Raw genomic sequence first — 18,085 nt, forward strand, 5'->3', positions numbered from 1 at the left:
CCTCCTGACTGGGCTTCCATGATGGGTCTCAGCCATGCATTGTAGGTAGTCTTGTACATGGCCCCCATCTCCTGGATGGACCTTACACATATGATAGCTGCTCTGAAAGTAATGCCTCTGATTTGATTATGTTGGCCCACAGCATCAGAGGCAGATAGTGGTGGTATGGCAGTAGACGTTTGTTACAGTTGGAAAGAATATCGTGGTGAAATGGAATGAAACAAACAGAGAAGGAAAGCTCACTTGTATTTGAAGATTCAGGCTCACAGTGACACTCCACTGTGGAGGAGGGATCTCCAGAAAGAGATCCTTCCCCTGTGGAAGTCAGCCCTTAAATGGGTCTAGGTCACAGGCTGTGCTCCCATGGCTGACCTAGTCTTTTCCTCAGGTAATCCATCAGTGGTTCAGGCTGTGACTCAACAGTTCCCATATAAGGTTGAACTTTCCCACCAGTATTCCATTACATTTTGCTACCACATGACAGATGGCAACAGATGGACAGTCTGACAAAACGGCATCTGGCATGAAAGTGTTTATGAAGCAAAGGTGTGTCACTAAATTTCTCCATGAAAAAAAAAAAATAGCACCCATTGCCATTTATTAATGTTTACTGAATGTTTATGGAGACCACATAGCATATGTGAGCACAGTGAGGTGGTGGATGGTGCATTTTGGCAGTGCTGACAGCAACAGGAAAGACAAATCACATTTTAGATGGTCATACAGATTTTGACGAGCATAGTATGCAGGTTCTCGCTCATTGCCGGTGAAAATGCATAGCTAACAGTGGTGTCTAAGTTAAAAAAATAGTGTTTTGTAGCTGTGAATTTGCTCTATCAAGTAGTATTACTGTGCTCTTTGCATCTGTTGTAGTTTCCACAGAAATAAATAGGAGGCATTACTTTCAGAGCAACCTATGTATTTCAGTGCAGATATAATTACATATAGTCACTGAAAATTCTTAAAGCTGCGATCCACATGGTATAATCAACCATACAAGCACTTTTTTTCATTTTTGACCAGTCCAAGTTTTACAAAAGTATCCAGCAACCTTAGCAACGTTACAGCTAGAAGGCATCTAACACTGACACTACTATACGTACATATGATTATATCAATTCATTATGGTTCTTAACGTTTTGAGTGTGCAATTCTGGTTCTGTGCAAGCGATGCCAATAATTGTTATTTGTATCTACGTGGTCACAGGCAATGCTGAAATATTATCTTGCAATATGTGAAAAGTTCTGAAATTTGATCTGCTACTCATCAGCTCAGGAGTCTGAGCTCTATACAGCCTTGATTAAATAATTTTGTAACTTTTACAACAGGGCAGAATGTGACAGCTATGCATCTAAAACTAACAGACAGTAACAGAACTGCAAAGAACTAAAATTCAGCCCTTTAGCTTGAGAACAGTCCAAGTGCTATTTTATGTAATTGAGGTTAAGCAGAATACATCTATTAGTGTGTGAATACATCTACTAGAGAAGGTTTCTGAAAGACACTTCAGCTTTCCCTTGAAGTGGAATATAGCGGCTTTGCAGCTTTTGATGCTAGACTGTGTAGAAGCAGAGTCTCCTGCAGGTGCTCAAGGTTGATGAAGTAGTTCATTCCCCCAGATCAACACAGCAGTTTCACTACTCCTCAGAGGCAAGTTACCAGATCTAGTAGTTTAGCCTGAACACAAGATTAGAAAAACTGTTTAATTTCAATCCATCCAGTCCAGCCTCTTCACTGCAACTGGTGCTTGAGTTTTCATTTCTCCATTCGAACGTGCCAGAAAAGGTGCCAGAAAACAGACGAGATCTGCTACAGTCAATAAAGAAGCATTTTGAGAAACAGTCTGTCAGTGTTTGACGATTACGTGTAATGATGACAGTTCACTGGCTTCTCAAACCTTGTCCACAAGTGCGGTTGCATAGTTTCAGCTGAGCCAAATTAACAGCTCACTGGCAGAATGTCTCATTGTCTCCTATCTTCCCTGCTCGGTTAGTATCCTGCCATTTTAGCAAGCTGAATTTGCATACATCCAGTTAAACAAGAGATGGTGCTTGGAAAGCAGTCACGCTATACATCTGGGAATGGAAGGTGTTGTCCCAGTCACAGTGACTGTGGTCTGTTCAGTAAACTCATGACAGAGCACAAATGCTTAACCTTTAAAAAGGAATTTAAAAATAAAGAAGAAACTTAAAAAGAATATCCAGCACAATTGGAAAGGATTAACCATGTAAATATTACCCCTTTGTTGTGCTGGATACACGGCCCAATTTCAGGTTATGAAATGTTATGCAGCTGCTTTATACAATACATTATTTTGTGTTTTAACTTTTGTGTGTTTAAACAATTCTGTCAATACAGTAAAAATAAAAAATAAAAATTGATAGCTCTGCTGCATGCATTCGCTTTTACTGATTTAATTACAGAGATAGCCTAATGAGTCTGAGTCTGTTCTTGTTTTTGAAAACATCTAGTTTGCATGAAGCACGTACAGAAGTGAATATAAATATTAATAAAGTCATATTCACACACGTATTACATCACTTTCTTTTCATGTTTAATACCATTCAGTAACTGAATAATGAGGCCTACAGTGATGTAACACCATAGTAAAAACAAGATTTCATCTCAGTACTGCAGGAAAATGTACATCACTCCTCTTATTCTCAGATTTTGCAAAGACATTAGAGCATACAGATGGAACTATTCCTCTTGTAAACCACCCCCGCCCACTGATTATTTCATACAATAAAGTCAGCTTTGAAAAATACAATTGCTTTCTGTTACTGGTGAATGAGACTCCTTCCCTAGCAAGTGAGGTGAGGGGGAGTCAAGTTTTCATAAGAGTTTCTACATCTGTGGTCACAAAGAAAACTTCCCAAATGTTAACTGAGTCAGTGCCATCTCTTGAATCTGTATTCAGCCTGACGTATCGATTCAAGGTCTTCCCAACTAACAGCAAAATAAGCAGCCAATTTTTGCTCCTGCTATTCACGAGTAGGTGGGTAATGATACTGACAGAGTTTTTTCCATTATTTGGAAAAAACTATGAGCACTAGCAAGCACAAAGGAGGCCAAGAGCCAATGAGAAACTCATTAAGCTGCTTAAACTGATCTAAATCTAGGCTGTTGAGGTCACATCCCGCCCCCGCCACATATTTCCACCCCCTTCCTTCGGCCAGCACTGGTGTTTACAGAAACAGGTGGTGGTGTGCTTGTTCAAGGGAAGAAAAAACAACAACCAACCACCCCATAGCATTTTAGCATACAGACCAGTTTAAGGGGCTGCACAGTACTAGCATCAGTGCAAGGGAGTGAGGCAGGAACACCACAGCTGGAAATTAAGAGTAGTTTAATCTTCTATGAAACTGGAATTGAACAAACCACTGGAATCTTTGGAGTTTATCCTCAGCTATACAAATCTGATCAATGTATGGAGATACATTGATCAACTTCCAAATTACAGATGGAGGTAGATTTGTTTCTCTTACTGTCTCTTACTATGTTCAAAATCTATGTTCTCTTCTTGTATTTACTTACTATTTAGTAGTAGTAACTCATTTGTGACTGGTTCTTAGCAGTGATAAAGGCACCTTAATTCTAAACCCTCAAACCAGAGAAGATTAAGGAAAGGATAAGAGGCAGACATAATTTGTTTCCTACCACTTAAGAAGCGCAGAGAGGAAGGGAACTGAAGCAAGAGGACACAGCTCTCCCTAGTCAGTAGAATTCTTTGCAGTGCCTGGAAAAGAGGAAAGTTCTTTGCTCTTTGCAGCAAAAGCAGCGTGTTCAAATACGGTGAATATAAATGGATCGATGATCCTTCTCCATCCCTTCCAACTTAGGACAGCTGATAGATGGTCTTGGCTAGTGCTGGCTTTGATATTCATGGGCTGAGTAAGAAATGAGATGGATTTCTCATTTTTGCTGCTGTTTGTAAAGTTGCAATTTTTCAGTCCTTTAGTAGCACAGCACAGTTAGCACTTAATAGCACATCCAATGTAAATTTTAAATGTTTCGTGTCTTGGCGTTTTTAGGAGGATTAATAACCACCATGGTCTTCCCTCAGCTGACAGTAATTTGGGGCTTAGTGAGGCCACACAGTAACTACAATTTGTAACAACTTCTTTTCTCTGAGGTCATTCTGATTTTTCCATTCCAACTTTTGAGAGATTTAAGAGTTGCTTTTGGAAAAATATCTCTGGTACAGATGAGCATCATTAAAAAACACACATGTACCTCAGCACCTAAAAACAAAGAAGGGAAAAGACTAATGCAACACAGGCTGTGTAGTGCAAGCATACAGGGAAGTCCTCAAACAGATGACAAGTGAATTTGCACTAAGGACCAGCATGCTTCAGATGTGTAAACTTTTTAAAAAGTATTTATTTCCCCTTTTGCACGCTGGCTTCCCCCCTGGGCTACCCCTCATCAAAGAGGGGAGCTCCGGAGGGCCCCAACGAGCCACGAGCTGAGGCACAGTCCTCGGCTCACTTCCCTCAGGGGAATGGCGGGAACGGCACGCGGATCGCTCAGGCTCTGCCAGTCCGCCCCCGGGCCGCAGCCCAGACAACCGCCGCTCCGCACCGTGACGGGAGGCGGGAAGACACCGCACGCCCCGCCCACCAGGTGACGCTACGGAGCAGCCGCTCACGTGACGCAGGCAGCCAATGAGCGGGCGGGCTGCCCTCTCTCCGCGGGCGGCGGCGGAGGAAGGGGGCGGGCGGAAGGCTGAGGCCGCCGTCGCCGCCGCCGCCGGAGCCGGGGGGGGGGAGCGGCAGCGCGGGGCGGGCGCAGCGCCGAGCGGGGCCGCCGGGGGTTGCGCGTGTCTGGCCGCGGCGCCCGAAGAGGCCATGCCGAATAAAAACAAGAAGGAGAAAGTGAGGCGGGGTGAAGCGGAGAGGGAAGGGGGGAGGTCGAGCTCCACGGGGAGGTTGTGGGGGTGTAGAGGCCCCGCGAGGAGGAGCGGCCCGAGGCAAGACGAGGGGCGGCGGGGAGCTCCGTGCCGCTGAGGGGAACGCGGCTTTCCCGCACGCCGCCGTGTGCGGCCGCGCTGCCTGCCTCCGGGCGCTGGGGAGGGGGCGGTCCCCCCGCGGGGCCTAGCCCGGGGCTGTGGAGGGGGGGGTCCCGGCCTCGTCTCGCCCCGGGGGTCCCGGTGTGCGGGGCTCGGGGGCGGCCGGGGGAAGGGGAGAAGCCGTGGGTTTGGTGTGCGGAGGAGGGAGGGGATGGAAGCGTGCGCTGAGCGGAGCTGGCGGAAGAGTGAGCGGGGAGAGGCGGCTCCGGGTGTGCGGGGGGCCGTCCCGGGCCGGCTGTAAGCTGAATTTGTGCCCGGGGGAATCGGTACGAGAGCTCAGCGGGGCCTTCCCGTCCCCTCCGCCCCGGTGACCGGGAGCGGTTGTTTTGTCAGTCCCGGAAGGGGCTCCTGCAAGTGGAAGTACCAGGAAAGTTGTAAATCCGACATGAAGTTAACTGGGTTGCGCTCTGTGGTAGGTGATTAGCCGTCGTGGGAAGGAGGGAAGAGCAAGAGCAGTGATGTATAGAGTCTGTCTCATCCAGCTGCTGTCCCACTGAAGCCTTTTTGTTTGCCTTCTGCCTGTTTTTTAGCTTTTTGGTAATGTTTTGAAGTTAGATGGGTATTGTGACTCACGTTGCTTTTGGGCTTTAACTTTTTTCCCCCGATATCCTTGCCACTGGTCATACTGAATGCATTCAAACTTTGGTTTTCTTAGAAAAGCAAGTCTCACGAAGAGGCTGTGGATTGATTAAAGCTACAGGTACAGTGCAGGGAGTAGAGAATCTGAGCATTGGGTCTGCTTTAAAACTACATGCACAGACCATCTAGAACAGGCACTGTAATGAAGTATAAAATGTATATTCCAAGAACTTCTTTTTCAAGGCAGAACTAAGTGTAAATACTCCTGAGGCTAAAGCCCAAAGACAGCAAGGTGAAATTTTTAGACGTGATTCTAATCAATTGCGTTCTTTGTCTATTATAAGCTAAATAATAAAAGCCTATATCTAATCACCTTATTGGTCAATTCTGAGGCATAAATATAACTCTAAAACCTTCCTGAAGATGGAGAATCTTTAAAGCAGCTTTGTAGAGAATGACAGTTCAGTGTTAAGGTCTTCCAGTAAAACAACATCCTTGCTGGTCCTATCAGTTTTAATACACCCAGTTGAATAAAAAGCAAACATCTCAACTTTAAAATCTACCTAACATAACTGAGACTGAAATTTTTCTCAGGAACCTGCAAAATCGGGCAAAAGTGGAAAAAGTGGCAAAGATGGACAAGAAAACCAAGAACATGAAGTAAGTATTACTAAAGCATGTAATCTTTCCAGGCAAATTTCTGAAGACTTCTGAAAAACATTTGGAATTTTTCTAGATGGTTGTAGTTTTGTTGTGATGGGTGACTGTGAGAAAAGTGGTTCTGGGAACTACTGACCTGGTCTTTGATTAAAAAGTGCTCTAAGAGAAGATGCTTTTGAGGAAGTTAATTTTATGTCACAGGCTGAGAGACTGTGCTTGCTATGGTCTTAATCACTCATCTGTTTCCTCTTTGGTTGTGAGGAGTACATCTGTCTTATTTTCTAGTCTTGTTCTGAGGTTTGGAACTTGTCTTCTAGCAGCTCATTGTGGTTTTTATCATTCTCTGTGATTTCTGGAGCTCTTTTCTCAAAAACTTTTGATAAACTGTGCCAGTTGTCAGTAACCTGTTATGTTGTCGGGAGGCCTTATGCTTCATCAAAGGCTGCCAGATTGGTTTTTTTTTTTTTTTTTTTTGTACCTAATTTCTGTATATATGTATACAGTGGAGTATTGCTTTTTTTTAAAATTGATTTTTCAGTTGTTGCTGCAGTATTTTTTCTTTCTGCATTGCTGTTTGTTTTGCCCACCAGCAAGGTGCAGTTATTTGAAAGGACTCAGTTAACTCATGACACGCTCCCATTCTCTCGCATTAATCTGAAAACCCAGAATTGTTAGATTTCCTTCATTAGAAAATCCAGCGTTTATTTACTTTACAGTTAATACCAGCCTGAGCGTAAAATGCCACGCTGAGAAGTTTGTATATTTCATCCTCTAAACTGCATGTCCTGCTGCTCATCCAGCTTTACCATTTTTTCCAATCCCCACGTGATTACTGGTGTATGGGGGTGGGGGATGGACAGGAGGGGAGGGAAGTGTTTGGCTTGCAGAAGTCTGTTCCTTCTGATGCAAATGAGTTTTCATTTATTGTGCAGAAAGATATATGCTACTGACATCAGATGATATAACCGTTAAAACTTACAAACTTTCTTTTAACTTGCAAAAAAAATTATGACTGAATTTCTGTGGAAAGAGCTGATTTCTTGGCTACTAGGAGAGAAAACTCTTGGAATGAGATCAGGACAGTAGCAGAGTGTAAATGTTCATAACAGTGCAAATGAACATGATGTGTTCTGTAGTTATGGTATATTGCTATGGCATTAAAAAGAAGAGTATTACTTTTTGACTTGAATCTTGGTTCCTGTGCAATTGTAAGGATTGTGATTACTGGTACCTTTGCTACATATTGGTTGAGAACTCATTTTCTCGTGTTTCTGAATGACATGCTGCTGAGACCAGAACTGATTTTCTTGGTCCTTCAAGGACGGTGTGTAAAGCTGCCACTGGAGCTAGTAGTGTGATTTAAACGTTAACTGAAAATGCCCATCTAGATTCCTTTCCTTCTGTATTTGCAGATAAAGCTTTTCCATGTTTTGAATATTAAAAAAGAAAGAGATTAATCTCTACAGAATACGTTCATGCATTTTTCTGTTTCAGTTGGCCTTTCCAATGTGAAAGTACAGTTAGCTTAAGTCTGTGATGATGCTTTGTTATTGTGTGAGTGGGGGCAGAGTGGGAAAGGGACCCATGTGCTGCTGAGATTGTGACTGGTGCATATACTGTGATTGTCATTCCCAGTGGGCATTGTTTAGCCTCCAGACAGTTTTGAGCACCTCAGTGCCTCACTCATTAACTTAATTAATAGGGTAATTGCACCCAAGTAGTAATATGAAGTTTGCATTCTAATGTGGCTGGCTGTAACCAAAGTGTATGTTAGCTGACACTTAGATGTGCAGAAGGGAAACTATTCCTTAGCATAAGGAAGTGTAGAACAGCAAATATAGCAATGCTCTGGAATATACTATTGATATGGGCTTTTTTGGGATTTTTTTCTGTAACAAAGGTTGTCCTTTTGTTTCCTTGTACCAGTGTTTTAACATGGCTCTTTAAAGAAACTGCTGTGGACTCTAGGTTTAGAAATACACAGGTTTGTGTCATATTTTTTCAGCAAAATTATATTTAATGGGTATGAATTTAATGCAGATGAATGTAATGCAAATGGCAGATAGTAAAGACTAGAAACTGTCTGCTGTACAAAGAACAGGGGACAGCACAAGCAGCAGCATCCCACAAATACTTTATTTATAAACACCTAACTAAATTTATAACACTCGGCTAAATTCATTATGCCTTGGACTTCTGTAGATGAAGATATAAGTGGATCTCAACAGTTCACAGGAATAAACGAGTGCTTTTTCTGTCTTGTGGTCAGGGAGATGAGATTTTGGTTGAGTGGAGCTACCCAGCAAGTCTGAGAAGTGTTTTGAAATCATACCAGGCTTTACTGGTAGGCATGCAGTTGCTGAAGAGCGATGTAAAGGACTTAAGCTGGTACTTGTGTACTTTGCTGAATTTTACAAAGAGACACAAGTATGTATAGAAGCTCCACAGTAGCTGCAGTGTGCAAGTGATCTACTGGAATAAATACTTTTTTGTTTACGTATCAAAGGATTTCATTGTCATTGTATTTGAAAACAAGATTCGTTTTGCCCATTTATTTGTTTCCTGTGTTCCCCCCAAATAGAGATTTAAGGAAAAAAAAAAAAACAAAAGTTAGTTCTTCTCCTATTACCTGTGTCTTGGTTACTTGCTGTAATACAAAAAGCCGTGCTAGATAAGACCACAGATCTACGTTGCTTGGTATTCTGTGTGGTTAGTAGCTGCTAGAAATTAGTTTCAGTTATAGAGGAGATGTGTGGTTTTTTCATCCTTACTTTAAGCCAGTATGTAGCTTAGAACGTTGCCTAACTGGATGTTGTATAAAATTGTTTTCATGTTATCGTGATTTAACTGACTTTTTAAATATTATCTAAATTTGTGTCATTTTTTTTTCCAAGCCCTGTTTAAACTCACCTGGGTGGGAGGACTTCTGTATTTTAAATTATCCTTCTGTTCTCTAATACTGGAGCTACCAGAGCTGTGCAGTACATGTAGGGGTGGAGAGGGTACCATGTCTGTTTGTAACCAAATGTAGTGAGTCCAGTTCCCAGTCTTACATATTGTTCACTTCTTGAACATTTGAGAGAAAAGCTAATATGATTAAGTTTGTGTCCGACTTCAGCTTCTTTTTGCCTGTTAGTAAACATGGATTGGGGTAAATCATTGGCAGAACTGTTGAATCTATTCCGTTAGGAGTAACTTTATACTTCAGTAATTAGTCCAGGGTATTTCAGGTTGGGAACAACAACAATCTGTTATGTATGGTTGCACTCTGAAGGGATGGAGACTTACTCTGATAAAATACTCTGGGATTTGTTTACCAATGACCAAAGGCTGTAATCAGAACACACAATGAAGAGAAATGTCCAGGTGTGGGTAGTGATTATCCCAGCACTGAGTAACTTGTGGATGTATTCCCTGTGAGGACGCTGGCCTTTACAGATGTTTCTTTCCTTGGGAATAAGCTTTTTTTCCAGAGCTCTGTTACACACAGTTGTGTGGAAGTTGTTTTGTGACTTTAAACAGCAGTAATGCAGGGTCAGCTGCATTTGAGTGCAGAGAAACAGGTCTTCCCTCTGTTGTTTCACTATCATGGTAGTTCTGGTTCTGTGTCAGCCTGTAGCTGGGTTGTTACAAATCTTCCAAGTCGGCCTCTTGTTACTTTCAGTGTGAGTTTCTCTGGAAGGAGCAGTAAGTGATTGTCAGATGTTATCATTGCCTCTGTGTAGCAAAAGCCTTTTTTTTTTTTTTTTTAATTTCAAAAAACTCAAATGTTTCTTACAATACTGTATTAATAGTTCTCAGGTACAAACCACAGGAAAGAAAGTTAAGATCTGAACCACATAGACTCTTATTTCTGTATTTGGCCTGTGGGAATGTATGTGCTAAAACTTGCACTTCTTACTGATGCTATCTGCTGCTACAGGGAACACAGGTTGGTTGACATCGGTGTTGGCTGTAGCTGCAAAATCGCAAGCACCAAGAGTGATTCTAATACTTAACGTGCCTGAGCTGGAGTGCATTTAAGCTGCAGATGGATCACTGTCTGGATCATAGTTTTGCTCTCTGCTTGGTGTTGCAATTGAACTGATTGCACTGGAATGGTCTGGGAGCACTGGGACGACAGATGGCTGGGGTTCACCTGGGAGATGGGAGGTTCAGGAGTAGCTGGTGACCCTTTGTACATCACAGTAACAGGTGACAATGAGAGCTTCTAGATCTAATGTACTCGTTTGAGAAGGCATGAAACCTTCTGAACTCATAGTTTCATTCATTTCTTTATCTGGATACTCATAGTTTGTAGCAGGGAAAAGCTACTTTTGGTTAACAGAATATTGGCTTGGTGACTTTGAACAATGAAGAACAGAAATCATAATTCTGTCTTCAAGTTCTTCTGCTGGCAAACAGAAAGCTAATGTGGTTTGAGTAATGCGTGTGTGTGTGTGTTACCTATTATCACTGCTTTGATTTGCTGTCCTGCTTGGTTTCTTTGTACTCAAAGGTTTTTTCTATTTTTTCATACACAATGTAATAAAATATATACTGTTGGCCAGTTCCCTTTCCATGCAAGAAATGGCTTGATTTACTGACAGTGTGTTGTAAATGTTAGGTGATAACCACTGTAGAAACCAATTTTGAGATTGAAAAAAAAACCAACGAAAAATCACCTTGTTAAGTACTGATCCGTGCCTCTGCCCTACCACCAACTCTCAGCAATCACTTTTCAGTTAGTTTACTAATTTTCCTAAAAATAATATGTAGGAAAGAGGAGAAGTAGAAGTGACGTTAGTTATGTAGTGTAGATATCTTAGCAGAGGTGATATGAAGAAGTGTCCTAATGTTAAAACCTGGGAAGATGCACTGTCTGTTACTGTTAAGCAGCCTTGCAATTTTTTAAAAAATTTTCTCAGTTCCTATTTCCAAATGTATTGATATCTTAGTGAAGTTTCAGTATGAGTTTGTGGGCTGAAAAATTATTTATAACTAGATTCAAGAACACAAGATTACAGACGCCACTGGGAAAGCAAAATATATATATGTATATACAGTAGCTTTAGCTCATCAGCAGCTTTACTTAGAATTTACTGCAGACTATAGGAGGTTTGGGTCTTAATGCAGATGGATTTATGTGATTTTTGTGTGTGTGTGTGTGTGTGTGTGTGTATGTAGTGTGAATGTTTGTGGGGAGAGAGCCCTCAGGTTTGAAGGAAAACAAATAAGGTAGGTTGTTTCCTTAGATATTTTTTTTTGAAAATCGAAAGTCATTGGAAGAGAAATTAAGATTTGAAAATGAGAATTAATGTAATTTAAACCAGGCCATCATTTGTACAGATTCTTCATCTCTATATTTTTTTTATAAATGTTCTGAAATAATACTTAGGGCCTTATCTGTTTTTAATTAAATTATCTGATGGTTGCAGATAACAAGATTGACTTTTCTGGGCCATTTGTTTCTTTGAAGTTTCATTATAGAAAATGCGTTAAGAAACAAATATTTCCTCGCTGCTTATGCTTGCAAAGCACCAAGTGCTCGCTGGTGGTGGTTCAGCAGACAAAAGCCAGCATGAGTAAGCCTGGTCTGAGCTGATGGGCACCCCTTTGCTATTGCCGGAGTTGAGTTCCTCTGCAACCTCAGACTGCAGATCTGATCACTGACCAAAAACAAAGGCAGTTTGAGTAAGTTAGTTAAAAAATCAGGTTTAGAAGGAGGAAACGGAAACAAATGCATGCTACTGATACTTAGCTATGGATGTCAAGTTAGAATGCAAGAATCTGAAGGTTGCAGTTCAGTGAGCGAAGACACCTTTTGCAATTGTCAGCATTGGTTTGATGTGTTGCAAGGCAAGCATATTGCAACAAAACTAGAATGATACAAGTCCTTAGAAGATCAAATTTGAGCTGCATGTAAGTATCTAGCAGGAAATACAAGCAAGGCTTTCTGTTTTGAAAAATGTGTGCAAGAAAGGCAAGGAAGTTTCAGCAATTTGGATCGTTCCTTTAAAATGATTTGTGTATAAAACCTGCTGTAGTACACTGTTTGAGTGTGAAGACTCACTGTTTGTGGGGAACTTCCCAGTCACAGAGGCCAGTCAACAAACTTCATGTTAGGTCTGACGAATCACTAGTGGCACTCCAGGGTTATTCATAAAGAGCAGCTAGCAGTAATGCTGCACTGTATACGTGCAGAATCAGAGCTCCTACGTGGGCACCTCAGTGTAACTCAGTGAATGCTTATTGCTGTGCTGAAATGTATAAACTTTGTCACTACCCAGTTGAAAAGCTAATCTTTTCATTTATCAATGCGATACCGTGGATCTTCAAAGCTTTATGGTGCAGCTCGTGCCATGTTAGCAAATAAAAACAAGCTGATAAAATCACTGCACTATCCTGTACATCCTGACTACTGAGAGATTTTTTAGGAGTAATGAGCATACTTGCTGGAAGGGCAGCTGCAAGGATTGTTTTAGCAGGGCTGTCCAAGCATCATTCTGGTAATAATCCTTTTAAGGAAGAACAGAAGTCGCAATGCAGTCTGTTAGAGACCAACCAAAGCTGCCAGCACCAGAAGCACGGTCTTTAGAGGCTCCTCTGACGTTGCCTGTCCAAATGTTCTTGAGCTGACGAAACTAGTGAACAATAACAACACAGCGGTGCAAATCTTCAATTAAATAAAAACTTCAGAGCTGTTTGCCATTAAAAATGGTGCCCTGAAGTGTGTTGTTTCCTTGCTTCTCTTTAACTGCTTTGTTGAAGGAGCAATGTCCCTTTTTATTTGTCTAGGTGTTTAAGAGCAAATGTTGAGATTCATGTGGTTTGCAGCGAGTCTCTGCAGATGCTGAAGTTTAAGGTCATGCCTAGTTGCTCCACAACAAATGCCTTGCCAGCTGTGGGCATGAATTTTAATTATTGCAGACTCTCTGAGTAGATCTGAGCGCTGCCTTTATTACTATGACAAGTTTCTTCTAATGTCCTGTTGGAAAGCATGTTGATCTTCAATTGAGAAAAATCTCAAGATAATCATGAAGTGTTTCAGGATGTGCCACATGGAAATGCATACTTGTGGTGGTGGGCTGTCATTCACTGCAGTCTCAGAATATGTACTGATGCCCAAGAGAAGACTACCTCTTAATTAAAAGGCTCTAAAAAAAAATGCAGGTTTAGTCAAAAGTAGGCAGGGAACCAATGGTTTTTTTCCTCAGTGGAGAATAATAGAGTACCCTGAGGATTTGCAGAAGCTAGCCTGAAGGAACGAGGACAGCACACCTTACGCACACTAATGATAGTGAGAGTATTAGGTAGAACCGTTCACTGCAGGTATTTACCCATGTGCTTTAGCTTCAAAGTAGCGTACTGATGACTGTATATCTGAAGGCGAGACAGTAGTGAGGGGCAGTGTATCCTGCTTTCAGAGGAAGGAGCTCAATTGTAATGTGTGGAGTTTAGGGTGAGAACTGTTGCTATTGCCAAGCAGTTACTGTTAAAAAATAGAACTCAACATTCTCAGTTTCAGTGTATCTGTTCAGTGTTTTTCGATTAAGGCTGGTGAATTGATACACAGAAATTGCTTGATCTGAGAGACCTGCGAGACTCTAGGATGGTACAACATCTGCAATTTTGACTGCAGTCAAATTTCTAGGGAAATTTTGATACTCTTTCCTCAATGCCAGCTGCTAATCTTTTGCCACTGGCCTGACTCTTGCAGGTATGTTGTGGGTATAATTATTGGGTTGTTTGCTGCTGGGCCTGTGTCAGATGTGGCCTGACCTTGTTTGCAGCCTCAACATAGAGTAGTAAATGAAGACCTGCAAAGGAGAGAGCTCTGAGGCAGTTTGAGATGCTTGGAATGTTTAGAGATTTTCGTGCTGCTTTGAAGTTATTCAGAGGGGAATATCTGAATGGTATTTAGATTTCAGCTACTCTCCACTCATTTTGACTTCTTGATCTTTGATTTTAGTTCTCATCTCGAGACTACACTAAGTTTAAACTCAGCTTAATTACACTGATCATCTACTTGGCATCTGCCTCTTAGCCTGATTGTTTTAATTACAAATTGGATGCTCACAGATTTTTGAAAATGAAGTTGTAAATGTCTTTCATGTTTTTTGCAGTTCTTTGCTTAGTTTCAGTAAATTGTATTTCAGATTCAATGTAAGTTTATTTCATCTGTAATCCAGAGAGCTTCTAAAGCCCCTTTTGAGGCTTGCTTGGCAAGAAATGGGTTCTTCTGGGTGCTGGCCTCTGTTTATCCTAATGAAGGGTAAATCCATAGGGGCTACTTATTGTACCAAAATGAAAAAGAAAAGGATTAAATCTGCGTTAGTAGAAGCATTTTCCTTCTATCTCAGGTTCAAGATATTGATTCTTACCAAGAGCGTTCTGCTTTTTACCTTGTGTACCTGCATTTCACAGGAAGTTTTAATCATTTGATAACTGGTTCAGAAGTTTCAGTAGGTAAACCTTGCACTCTGGGCTTCTCATAAAGATTCTTAGTGGTGTAGAGCATGCTATTTTTATGCTGGGTTGGTACATGTGCCTTTTTAAACTTGAATTCAATTATGGTACTCAATAGAGGGGATACACTTGCAGGCTAATGCTAACCAGATATGTATCAAGAAACACCATACAGGATGTTGCCTAGTTCTGTGTTATCTTCAGGCAGGGAGACAGAATATCTCTTGCCCTGTGCTTAGTCATTCAGTTGTTTAAATCTTGATTGGCAGATGCATCCATTGCCATCTTCAAATTCTTCCCCTTCTCTGACCACTTTATCTGAAAACCAAGTATGAAAGCTTGCTGTTTTCTTCTAGGTTTGCCTTGGAAATCCTTAGGGTTCTGTGGAGCCACGAGGCTTTGTATGATCTGGTCTAATTTGACTATTAGTTCTATTAGTGACTGTTCTTTGAAAAGTGAGGTTGACCAGATTTTTCTGGTTGCCTATTTGGTAAAGTAGCTTGAGTATTGGTGGTTTGAGGGACTGTCAGTGAGGGAAGATGTCTTGAGTCTTCTGGAGAGACTTGTTGAAATGGGACACGGGTGCACCCTTGTTTCTGCTCCCAGTTCTCTCCAGCTCTCTTCTCTTAGGTGACTGTCTGAAGTTACCATGTGGGCTGGTGGGTGATGATCAATTAATTTAAAAGCTGGCTGTAACTGGAGATGTGCTTTGTCCTTTTCATCTGATCACAAATGTAGTGTTTTGCTTTGGTCAGTATGCACCTGCGTCAGGTGCTCAAGGAATCAAACTGTGTTCAAAGCAGTGTTGTTAAAACACTAATGTACTTCATTCTTCATACATGAGGACTTCTGCCTGACAGTTGTTCAATATCTTTGCAAAGACTGGAGAACTTCTCCTATGAGGGAAGGCTGAGAGTGCCGGGATTGCTCAGTCTGGAGAAGAGAAGGCTGGGGAGGTGGGGTCTCATAAATGTATTTTAAAACATGGACAAGGGTGGTGCGAAGGGGACAGGCCCAGGCTCTTTTCTGTGTTGCCTGGTGCCAAGGTAAGAGGAGTGTGCACAAACTGAGCCACAGGAGGACCCATCTGACCATCAAGCAGCACTTCTGTGCTGTGTGGATAATGAGGTACTGGCACAGGCCACCAGAGAGGCTGTGGAATCTCTTCAAGATCTGCCTGGATGTGTCTGTGCACCCTGCTCTGGGTGTCCCTGCTTGAGCAGGAGCTGGAGTAGGTGGACCCCAGGGACCCTGCTGACCTTGGCTGTTTTGTGACACAAGGGAGGGAGGGATGCAAGGACTACATCTTGAGCTTTTGTTACTGACAAGTAACTTCTTCCTTTCTTGAATTCATGTCAAGCCTATTCATGGGAACCGAGGAGCATAAGCTCTGTTTTCTCAATTATTACAAGCAGGAGTTAGAAGTCAGAATTACACTTGTCATGATAGTCTTAATATTCGTCAAAGTAAGTGAAGCTGCAGCTTTAAAAGTGAAGATGATCAGAAAATCTGGAGGTTGTTTTTAAATTATGATCTACATAAACACTTTCTCAGTATGATGATTTTTCAGAGTAATTTGTACACATTTTTAGGTTTATCAGCCACTTTGAATTGAATGTGACTATATAAACACTTGGGTAGGAGGGAGCAGTTTTTCAGAACGAGGGTAAGAACAGGTATTTCCCATTCTAATTACTGAAAGTATTGATAAAAGTGTATCTGTAATTTGACTGTTCTACTATCAAATAATTGTTCTTCGTAGCCAAACATCTGTCAGCTTTCCTCAGGAATTGTGGTTTTCTGAAATAGTTTGGTTACTGGGGGAGGAAGCTGAGCACAGGTCTTCACTCAGAACTAAGGAGCACTGTATCTTTTTAAAAAGTAAAGTAGTCTGAGTTGTTCTCATTAGGCTTGCAGCTGCCTAATGCAGAAAATAAAAGGTGGGATGACTGAGATGTGCTGCCTAAAATGACATAATTTCTTCAGATGCCCTTCTATGCAAGGGCTGGTTATGTGCCAGTTTTGGAGGTGAGCACAGTCTTTAGAGAGCTGTAGTGCCACTTGCAGAAGTTGTCAGTCATTGCTGCATAGCATAGCTTTCACATAACCAAGAGCTGTAAGCTGCTCCGGCAGTTCTCTGATGTGTGATGGCTGAACAGTTGGAACACAGCTGAAATTCAGGGATGGTTGGGGCTGATGGTGGAAAGAAGGGCTGGTGATTCACGGCTGGAATTACGTGGAACCATCACTGCAAGACTGGAAGTTGCCATAGGAACAAAAAATGCTTTCTTTCAATGCCTCTATTTAGAAATGTTGCCCATCCTTTTAAATAACTACTTCTGGCTAATTTTAGAATTTATCTGCAATTCAGAATACATGGTTTCCTGGTGAGTGAGCTACCTTAATTTACCATAGTGTGTGTGTGTGTAAAGGCACAAGTGAGTACTTGTTAATTCACAGTTAAGAATTTGCTTGGGAATAGAGGAAGCAGGAAAGTGACTTTTCCTGTTTTAAGTAATGAACAAAAAAACAGGTGGTAATGGAGGATAGCCTGTTCAGAAAACAGCATTAAGATCAAGCATAACATTAAAAGTGTAGAATCTTGTATAGTAATATTGCTTATAATAGGTTGAAAGTATAATTAGCTTTAATTGCATAATGCATGGCAAATCATCGCTTCCTAATTTTTAATGCTACTTTTCCATCTGCTTTGTCACTTGATAATTTAGAACACTTTTTTCTTAATTTGAGTTAAGGGGTAGAATTTACCTCGCGGATTGTTTGTATTTGAGCAAAAAAGATTTTTCAGCAGTTAGTGTTTTAGAGAAATAGTGGAAAAAAATATATATAATGCAGGGAAATGTCATTTGTATGTAAATGCCTTTAACTTACAAACTTGCACCATTTTTACTGGAAGTCTAGAATATATTTTTGATAACGTGTGGTTATCAATGTACTGCCTCTTTTCCCTTATTTGTTCTGTATTTTTGCTCTTTTAACTTTAAAAACTTGCAGAATGGGTATCTTAGTTCTCATTAAACATCTAAATGTTGCTTTCAGTCATTTCCAACGCATGAACAGTTCTGTTACGTACAGTACTGTATTGTTGAAATACAGACGTTTCTCTGCCGGTTACAGAGTATTTGCTTCCAGATAAAGGTTTGCATAAAACGACAGTCTTCAATTTGTCTACCTTTAGACTCTGTGAATGGTGATGTATGGTAAGGTAACATTTCTACATGCACTGAACGTGTTCACTCACGAACTGTATGGAAATGGCTAATGAATAAGCTATTCTGGAAATCCTCTTCAGAATATGAGATTTG

At 41.3% G+C, this 18,085-nt stretch overlaps 1 protein-coding gene across 2 annotated transcripts in view; it reads left to right on the top strand.

Annotated features, from left to right (window-relative positions):
• The first annotated feature begins 4,794 nt into the window (after window positions 1-4,794).
• Window positions 4,795-18,085, top strand: part of PPP2R5C (protein phosphatase 2 regulatory subunit B'gamma) — a 73,231-nt gene continuing 59,940 nt past the window's right edge. For both annotated transcript variants that reach the window (XM_042879314.1, XM_042879394.1), the window contains exons 1-2: window positions 4,795-4,878; window positions 6,246-6,311. In XM_042879314.1, coding sequence (XP_042735248.1) covers window positions 4,852-4,878; window positions 6,246-6,311 — 93 coding nt within the window. In that variant the 5' untranslated portion in view covers window positions 4,795-4,851. The remainder of the gene's footprint in view (window positions 4,879-6,245; window positions 6,312-18,085) is intronic.

Source organism: Lagopus leucura, unplaced genomic scaffold (genome assembly GCF_019238085.1).
Source record: "Lagopus leucura isolate 7727_CA_CO unplaced genomic scaffold, USGS_WTPT01 Super-Scaffold_1, whole genome shotgun sequence".
Taxonomy (NCBI): Eukaryota; Metazoa; Chordata; class Aves; order Galliformes; family Phasianidae; genus Lagopus; species Lagopus leucura.